General features: G+C 44.4%; 3 protein-coding genes across 3 annotated transcripts; all 3 read right to left on the reverse strand.

Annotated features, from left to right (window-relative positions):
• Positions 1-1624: 1624 nt before the first annotated feature.
• LOC149241874 (uncharacterized) lies at positions 1625-4232 on the reverse strand. The gene is made up of 2 exons (XM_089370694.1): positions 2870-4232; positions 1625-2163 (listed from the first exon to the last, which is right to left on the reverse strand). Exons 1-2 carry the CDS (start codon positions 4230-4232, stop codon positions 1625-1627), a joined length of 1902 nt encoding a protein of 633 aa, XP_089226820.1.
• Positions 4233-5134: 902 nt separating this feature from the next.
• On the reverse strand, positions 5135-5923 carry LOC149241875 (uncharacterized). Its single transcript, XM_089370695.1, has one exon. It carries the CDS (start codon positions 5921-5923, stop codon positions 5135-5137), a length of 789 nt encoding a protein of 262 aa, XP_089226821.1.
• A 722-nt stretch (positions 5924-6645) lies between these two features.
• Positions 6646-7065, reverse strand: LOC149241876 (uncharacterized). The gene has a single exon (XM_089370696.1). The coding sequence runs from the start codon at positions 7063-7065 to the stop codon at positions 6646-6648; it is 420 nt and encodes a 139-aa protein (XP_089226822.1).
• Positions 7066-9602: the final 2537 nt, after the last annotated feature.

Below are 9602 nucleotides of genomic sequence, written 5' to 3' on the forward strand. Positions count from 1 at the left end.
TTCTTTCTTTCCAAATTCATGTTTTTCAGTTTCGTGTTATGATATAATTTAATAAGCTTTAGTGTCAAGGGGTCATATACGACAATTAATCTGGAAAGAATCATTGTCATCACATTACATATAGCAATGTTTAATGAGACCTTATAGGAGCATGTTACCATGTATATGATCCTAAGTAGCAGAAAAGGTCCCTTAGTGGCCCCATGCCTATTGAACATGTGATGCACTAGGATGTGTGTCCTAAAAATTAATACTTGAGGCAACTTGAGCTGATATGTTTTTTTTTTCTCGTTAATACTATGCTATGTTATTATTTACATTAAAAGAAAAAACGGTTATAGCCATGAAGTCATATGCCAGAGGCCGGGGATGGCAATCTGGACTTACAGTGCTCAAAAAAACCACCCATACAGGGTCCACACCACTAGATTGATTACCCACGGAGGGGCCTTGACATGAAAACAAATCACCCACACAGGGCAGCATCCTTGAGACCAGACACCCACACAGGGGCGCTACCACAGAAATAGAAATAGAATGCCCACGCAGGGGCTTTAGACCTTAGAGTAACAGTGAGGGCAGAAGTAGTCATTCCATTCAGGGGCGTGGAAGAGAAAAAGAAAATCTTCATCAAACTCCCTCGCAAGGGCGTGGAGACACACTGAACAATAGAATTCGCATACAAAACAGAGACATTCAAAACATACCAGCTGCCATAGCGGCTTACCTGACGTTCCATAACAAAATCAGAGCATCGTATACAAGGAAGAGAGTGAGTGAGCGGACGACTAATCGTCCGGCTCCTCCTCATATATCCAGCACAATCCTTCGGGGGGGGGGCCCAATCGACCTTGGCTTTCTCTGACGAAGGCGCTTGCTTAGTCACTGGAGGGTCGATGTCTGGCCTCGAGCGGTCCTCTGGCATTCCCTCAGCAGCCCTGGAGCTCTCAGCCTGATGAAGCTGTGGGAGGGGCTACTCCCCGACCACCTCCACCGGTTCTTCCCGAAAAAGGACAGAGACATGGGCATTAATGCGCGAATTGGCCTGGGAGCTGTTAAAGGAGAAAACCGCGGTTCCAAACGTAGGAAGAGGATTGAAGCTCGCTTCAGGATTGCCAGAATCCATGAACTGGCGCGATTGCAAGGGATTAGCTTCTGCAACTCGGTGACATAAACAGCGGCAACAGCGAGAAGAGGCATTATCGACGGATGGGCGCGAAGTTCCGCCTCTACCAGAGCCTCGACGGCTGATGAGGCGCTGTCGGGGCTTGACCATGATGGCGTTGGATACCAGAGAGCGAAACAGAGCAGGGTGAACAGAAACACACCCGTCGCCCACGCTAGCAGGCTTGCTCCCAAATTCAAATGCAACGGGGGCGCCTTGAGCCAAACCTCTGGGAACTGACAACCATAATCCCAATTCCACACACTGTAAATGATCCACTGCAAAATATTCCTTACCTTCATTGTATTTATGCTTCTCTGCAACGTCTCGGCCCTCGCCTGCCATAACTGCACACAACAACCAAGGCTGTAATCCGGACCAAGCATTAAATTGCCATCCCTTCCCTCAACAGCACCCACGCTTGCAATCCCCGACGGCTGCTTGCAGTGAATGCCCATCTTAATCTTGGTACCGCCCATGGTGACCAGGTGGCGTTCCCATCTCCTCGCCCGTGGCACCCGCATCCGGGGAAGCAGCCTCACTTTGGATTAGCCTGTCTAATTCCTGAGCCTTTGAAATGTCTGATATGATGGCCATGGTGCCTGTGAGAAGATACTGATCATTATCTGCACCTATGTTAGCTAGAAAGTCCGCAACCTTGTTTCCTTCTCTTTTTGTATGAGTGAAGGTGATAGCTCTGTTGCTGCGGAGAGCTTGTTCAATGGCTTCTAGTCTGGCAGCAAGTCTCCAGCTGTTTGTGATTTTTCCTGCTTGAGAGCCATTCTGAAGTCTCCAGGCCATGTTTATGAGTATCTTGGAGTCTCCTTCCATGATCAGGGGCTGCAGATTGAGGTTCCTGGCGAGAAGAATTCCTTGCCATAAACCTTCGATCTCCGCCGAGTTGTTGGTATCCCATCCCAAAGATCCGAAGTATAACTGTGAGGGTGTGCCTGCTTGATTCCTAATAATGCCTCCAAAGCCTGCCTTTCCCGGGTTACCTTTGGAGGCCCCATCAAAGTTGAGCTTGTAAGAGTTCTCGGGGGGGGGGGGGGGGGGCCTTCCAAGTGCCTTCAATGGTGCTGCTGCTTGTAGAAGTACTGCTTTTGTGGGGGGTCTGTGGTAGAGATAAATTCCAATTACTTAGAATGCCTTTCTCGATGTCTAGAGATGGGAGATCTTCCTGTGTCCAGGAGTGGAGAGCCAGCGTTTCATTGAGGTTCCCACATATTCTGGTCCATATATCATCGACCCTAGAGCTCTGATTTTTGAATATCCTCTTATTCCGTTCCTTCCATATGCCCCATAGGATGAGACCTGGTAGTAGTTTCCATAAGCAATTGAGGAGCTCGCTCTTGTAAGGATGTTGCGGCCAATGTCTTAGGGTGTCAGTTATATCATTCATTGTTCTGCACCTTTTTTGACATCTGAAACTAGCCTTTTCCCACAAATGATTGGCTAGGGGGCAGGAGTCCAACAGGTGTGGGAGCGTTTCCTCATTTTGATGGCAGTTAGGACATATAGATGGTCCATGGAAATTCCTCCTTCGTAATTTGTCCCAGGTGAGGATTCTTTTGTGACTTACCAACCACAGGAAATAAGAGACTTTGGGCCATGAGTTAGGATCCCATACTGTACTCCAGATTGGGTCCGATGGGTTATTATGGTTGCAGACTATCTTGTAGGCCTCTGAAGTTGAAAAGTTACCTTTTGGGCGGTATCCCCATCTTAGGATATCATTGCCTTCATCATGTCTGATTCTCCTTTTTCCAAGCTCCCTCTCCAATTCCCCTGTATCCTGTAGATTTGTGAGGTTAGTTAACTGATTTCCCTGTATCCATTTCCTGAATCCGTGCTCCGACTCCTGCAACCAGTAGTGATGGATTTTTCCTTGCTGCTGCTCCTGCCTTATTTGGTCCAACGGTGCATGAAGAATGTGGGTCAGCTTTGGCATTTGGTTCCATGCGTCTGTCCAAAATCTCGCCGTTTTGCCATTCCTGACCTCCCAAAAGCTGTGTTGCTGTATTAATTGGAAATGCTGTTTTGCCGCATTCCAGATTAGTGATCCTTTTTCCCTGGGGGTGAACCGAATGAGCTCCTCCTGGGGACGGTTGTTGGCATATTTGGCCGTCCAGATTCTTGCCCAGGGCTTTTCTGGATTAGTGATCCAGTGCCACCATATTTTGGCACTCATAATAGAATTACTATGCTCCGGATCTCTTAGCCCTATGCCTCCTTTTTCTTTTGGTTGACATACTGCAGACCATTTGACTAGCGCCCATTTCCTATTTGTAGCTGATCCGCCCCATAGAAAACTGCGCTGGAGCTTCCTGATTCTTTTTAAGACCCATTTGGGAGCTGCAAGGACTGAGAAAAGGTATAATGGCATTGCCTGGAGAACTGACTTAATGAGCACGACCCGGCTGGCCAGGTTGAGAGATCTGTGCGTCCAAAGGTTGAGACGAGATTCAAGCTTCTCAATGAGGGAACGCCATGAGGAATGCTTAATAGCAGAGGCTGTGAGAGGGGCACCAAGGTATTTTGAGGGAAGAGATGCTGAGGGGAAGCCAAGAATTCGGGTGACAGCAGATTTAACCTGAGGGGGCGTGTGAAAGAAAAAAATCTGCGATTTGGTACAGTTTACATCAGTGCCAGATGCATCAGCAAAGTCATTGAGCAAGGATTTGAGGCAAGAGGCTTCCTGGGCTGAAGGATATCCAAAAAGCATGGTGTCATCAACAAACTGCTGATGAGAGGTGGCAGGGGAGTTGTGAACAGAAAGACCTTTGAGCTGGTGGGATTGGAGAGCTTGCTTGATGTGACGGCCAAGCCCTTCTGCCATGAGAACAAATAGGAAAGGGGATAGGGGATCCCCTTGCCTAATTCCTCTTGATGGTTTGAAGGGCCGAGAAGGGATTCCATTAACAAGGATGGAGAATTGAGTTGAACTTATTAAGCTCATTATCCAGCGGATCCACATAGTATTGAAACCAAAAGCTTTTAGCATTTGCTGAATAAAGTTCCAGCTGAGTTTATCAAAAGCCTTTGAAAGATCAAGCTTAAGAATCATACCTGCTTGCTTTGATTGTTTGAGGGAGTGAATGATATCTCGTGCGTAAGGAGAATGCCATCCAGGATTTGTCTGCCTTCCACGTAACCTGACTGTTCCTGGGATATGAGCAGCGGCAGTAGGGGCTTCAGCCGGTTAGCCACAACTTTAGAAATGACTTTATAAATTACATTGCAGAGTGCAATCGGCCTAAATTTGTCGGGCTTGATTGATTCCTCCTCTTTGGGTATGAGGGATATGAAAGTGGTGTTGAGAGAAGGTAGCATCCAGTGGAGTGCTCTCGACTCTTCAACAATTTGCCATACTTACTGTTTTATCATCTCCCAAAAGGTATGAAAGAACGTAGTGGTGAATCCGTCTGGTCCAGGAGCCTTTCCATCCTTGAGCTAGGACATTGCCTCATCCACCTCCTGAAGCTGAATCAGGCGGAGGAGAAGCTCATTGTGTTCCTCTGTAATGATTCTAGGCACATTGTTAGTGATTTTTTCAATTGCTTGTCTTCTATCTCCTTCCGGCTCTTGAAGGATCTGGTTGAAGTGATTGCGAAATTCTTCCTCGATTTCCTCATGCATTTCTACTCTCTCTCCTGCTGGCTTCTGGATAAATGGAATGCTGTTGTGCATTCTTCTTTGTATGGTGGTTCTGTGGAAGAATTTGGTGTTGCGTTCGCCTTCCTTCAACCATCTTATTCTGGACTTTTGTTTCCAGTAAATTTCCTCCTGCTTCTGCCTTTCCTCAATATGCCTGTGGATGCACCTTTCCTGTTCCAGTGTCCCTTCTGTGTGTCCTTCTGTGATAATTTTTTGATGGAGATCCGCTAGTTCCCGATTGAGATCTTGCTGTGCTTTGAATATATCTCCAAAGGTTTCTCTGTTCCATCGCTTTAGGTGGAATTTTAGGAATCAGAGCTTCTGTTGGAATTTGTACATCTTAGATCCTTCTGGAGGGGTGAAGGAGGTCAAAGTGGCTTTAACAAAGTCTTTGAACTCAGGGTGCAAGAGCCAGAAACCTTCGAAACGGAAGGGTCTTCGAGTCTGGTTTCCAGGTCGTTGCCATTGGAGAGCTATCGGCCAGTGGTCCGAACCAGTATGCGGGAGAATAGCGGCTGTGATGTCTCCTCCAAGATGAATTGCATTATCTGAGATGAGGAAGCGATTGAGCTTGGATGCGATTTGGTATTTTCCGGCTCTGTGATTACTCCACGTGAATGTTCCATTGCAGAAAGGCATGTCTATAAGGGAGGTGTTTTGGATGAAGTCCTTGAAATGGATGTTTTCTTGCTCCAATCTGTTTCTCCCCCCAGTCTTTTCTTCTAGCTTAGTGATCATGTTAAAATCCCCTCCAATGATCCAGAGAGGGTGCCTTCTGTTGTTATTCAGTGCCTCGATGGTGTCTAGGAGTGCTATTTTGCTTCCTGTATCCTGCGGGAAGTATACATTCGAGAGATTACCATGTACATTCGTGCCCAAAATGTGGAAGGCTGCCTGTATGAGGTGATGAGAGGCATGGAACTCTGAGAGATCTATTGCTTGAGTATTCCATGCTATGGCCAACCCTCCTGACGCTCCTGATGCATCTACTGCTACTGAGCGGCATCCTCGCCAAGCTTTTGCGAGGATGCTGCCTAATGTGGTTCCGTTACATTTGGTTTCTTGGAGTAAGCAAATTTGCGGCTTTTCCGCTTTAATCATGTTTTTTAACATTCTGAGTTTACCTGGGCTGTTGAGCCCTCTTAAGTTCCATGAGACCAGCTTCATGGTTTAACCATGTGGAGAGGGTTTGTAGTACTTTGTCAATTTCGTATACCTGCCTGAGTCTACTAGGAGCTTCCCGACCTCGATTGTTCTTTGTAGATCTGTTTTTCGTCCCCTCTTTTTTGACTTCTTTGGAGGTTGGCTTCCATCCCACTAGTTTCCTGGTTGAATCCCAAGTTGCTGTTGCTGGTATGCTCTTGAGATAACCACTTCCAACTTGCTAAGTTGGGCTTCTGAGATGCTGTCATACGCCTTCGCCTTGCATGCTAGTTCCAGTTCTAGAATATCAAGGCCATGCAGGTCTATGCTTTCCGGTTCCTCTTCCATCGGCTGCACCTGAGTGCCTTCGTCCTCAATCAATATTCCATTAGAAGGAGAATCTGACTTTCCATCAATATCCCTTTCCTTGTCGTTCTTTGCCTGATCCTTCTTATCCCCAGAGGGGTGATCATGGAAGTGGAGGGGAAATGGCGATTGGGGGAGGAGGAAGAAGGAGGAGGGTGGGTGGAAGAGGAGGGATGGGAAGGGTTAGCTTCAGAGATCGGGGGGGGTTCCTCAGAGGATTGAGCCAGGATTTCGAAACTATTCTTAGATGCAGGGTCACTAGAGATGTTTTGCAGGGGCTTTTGCCCATTTGAGGGTTTCCTGTGCGCGCGTCTTCAGCTGGGGGCTTTTGTAAAGCCATCTTGGGCATCTGAGGCAGAAGGGTCAGGTGAGGTAACTTTGGCATTCAAGGGACAGTCACAGAAGAGATGTCCTAGAGCATGGCATCTTCTGCACCGAAAGGGAACATGCTCGTAGTCCAAGGGTTGGATCCACTCTTCGTCCCTATGAGAGAGATATATCGATTCTGGAAGTGCTTCATTCAGCCGCATAAAAACGCAGATGCGAGCATAGGAAATGAATCTGCACATTTTTGTTTCTTCTGCAGTTCTGATGTATTCCCCTAGTCCATTTCCAATTTTCCTGAGAATGTCCTCGTCCCAATATTCATCTGGAAGTCCATACATTTTGATCCAGACTGGCGCCCAGGTGAGCTCTTCCTTGTCCGGGTTGAATCTTGGTATCCAATCTCTCATGTGCAGGCCTGCTGCGTTGAAAAAGTGAGGCCCTATTCCCAGTACCCTGAGTTTGTCTTCAATACAGTAAAAGATAACTGTAAAGAAGCCCTTTGGCCCTAACTGCAGAGTGACATCTCCTTTTGGCTTCCATTTTGCTGCAATCCACCCATATAGAGCTCTTTCCGTCGGCTAGAACCCTATAAATTTCCCAATAATGGCATGGTCTCTCATGAACTCGATTCGAGCATCTATTTTGTGCCCAGGTAACTCGATTCTTGGCCTTTCTATGGCTACTGGCTTACAGGTCGTAGAGGATACCTTTGGTGCTTCCTCCGGGTTTTTTCCCCTTTCCTGGTTGCCGTTGTCATGGTCTTGTCGTCCTTCTGTTTTCTTATGATCTTGCTGTTGTTTTTTCCCTTTGTTCAGGATCTCTCTATCGATCGATCCAAAACGGAGTGCTTGTTACGGGTCGTTCTACTTTGGGGAGGGCCCTGACGCCCCCCTTGAGGATATTCCATTGCGCCTGTCTAATGTCGTGCTGTTCTGCTACACGCCAGAGGAAACGGATAGTATGAGTACAGTACTAGAGCAGCGCTGTCTGCACCGTCACAGTTTCCTGCAAAACCCTAATCGCTCAGTCCGCTCAGAGCTCCCCGGCGAGTCTCGAAAGTTCAACTGACATCAACAGTCCATCATGTTGAGTATGTAGTCATTATGCTTTAGATGACCATGGATATGGTATAGAGTCTGTAGCATATCCCTCCTCGATCCTTGGTTTTCCATTAACACTCTTTCTAGGAGTCAACTTGAGCTGATATGTTAAGAACATTGTCCAACAAAATTAATACAATTAGGATACAATTTTTGGAGCTTTGCTATCGTCATTAAGCAATTTAACTTGTGTCTTGTCCTTATGAACAAGCAATAGAGAAACTAGATATGAGATTCACGAGATTTAATGGTTCTTTAGTGATGTGCCTGAAAGTCAAATACCCGCCTCCACCCAAGAAAAGTAGACCAGGATGTCATCCTAATGGCTTCTCATACCTCTAGCATTCTTGTCAACTCCATGATTTCATGGCATCTTACTAAAACAGGTTGGTATTATACATAGTGAAAAAGAAACTATACATGTATGCATGATTTTGTGCACTAAAATGCTAAATCATCTCATGGAGGCATAAGAAATACATAATTCAATTGCTGCACTAATTTAATAATAAAGAAGCACCTCCATGTGGAAAAAATTTGGTATCCAACTACAAGGTATGTGTTTCGTATTTCCAAGGAGGCTAGGGCAATAAACTAATTATTAAGCAAACTATTAATATATAGAACATTCATACAATTATGTCATACTATAAGGCATTCCATGCATATAAAATCTTGTCATCGAAGTGACACTAGAGGCCATTAGTCAATACAAAAAGGCCTTCACTTATGCTCTAAATCTAATCATAGCATCATCCATTGAACAATAGTTACTATACAAGGAAAACCTAGGTAAATTTGCATCCAAATCATAGTGAAATGTTATGCAACTGTTATAAGAATTGCACGCAACCCTTATTGGCAGTTCTGGATATAGCACTAAAAAAAGAACAACATTCGTCCATCAACAATTCATATATAGTGACAGATGGCTTGTATACATTGAGACCATGTAATATGGGTGAAATAGTAGCATCCCATGTGAAATTCACATTCCAACATTTATCCATAAGTACTTTATATATAGTACATTGAGATTATGATACAAGTGGATGAATTCATAATTTTAAGTCTGTAAGGATCACTTGCTATCTTACTGTTTGCATGAAAAATCCAAATTATAAGTACATAAATCAATTTAGCAAGAGTCCATTATATATAGGCAGATAACTGTTTGTAGTATTTGTTATTGTTTGTTGTTATTTGTGTGTGCTAATCCAATTAGCCCTAAAATGCATATAATAAGAATAAGAACACTTGATTATGGGTCTATGTTTTTGTGAAATAAATAGACATTTGTTTTCGAGTGTGGTGAACTTATTAATGTGATATGTTATAAGTGGATTGTGGGCTGTGTGGCAATTTTTACTGCATGCAAGTGTTAGTATGTTATTCAGTTTTTATAACAAGGCATGAGGATTTTTTCCCCTAAATAGAATGTCTAAGCTTATGCTTAGATAACACATCCCAGTTGTATTAGGGAATAATTTTTTTCACCCAGACTAGATTAAATTGACAAAATTGACAGATCCTTGGCTATCATAACAATTATATGTTCAAAACTCTATTGTAGTACTTGTTACTATTTGTGTGTGTGTTAATCTAATTAGCATCAAAATGCACATAATAAAGATAAGCACACTTTATTAAACATCTATGTTTGTGAAGTAAATAGACATCTTTCTTCCAGTACGGAAAACTTATTAATGTGATATGTTATTAGTGGACTATGTGGGTTGTATTGTGGTTTTTGATTACCATGTGCAAGTGTCAATATGTTATTAACTTTTTATATCAAGGATCGGATTATCTGTACCTAAATAATGTGTCAAAACATATGCTTT

This window comes from Pinus tabuliformis, chromosome 8 (genome assembly GCF_031772625.1).
Source record: "Pinus tabuliformis cultivar Carrire ecotype Pingquan chromosome 8, CPIR1, whole genome shotgun sequence".
Classification (NCBI taxonomy): domain Eukaryota; kingdom Viridiplantae; phylum Streptophyta; class Pinopsida; order Pinales; family Pinaceae; genus Pinus; species Pinus tabuliformis.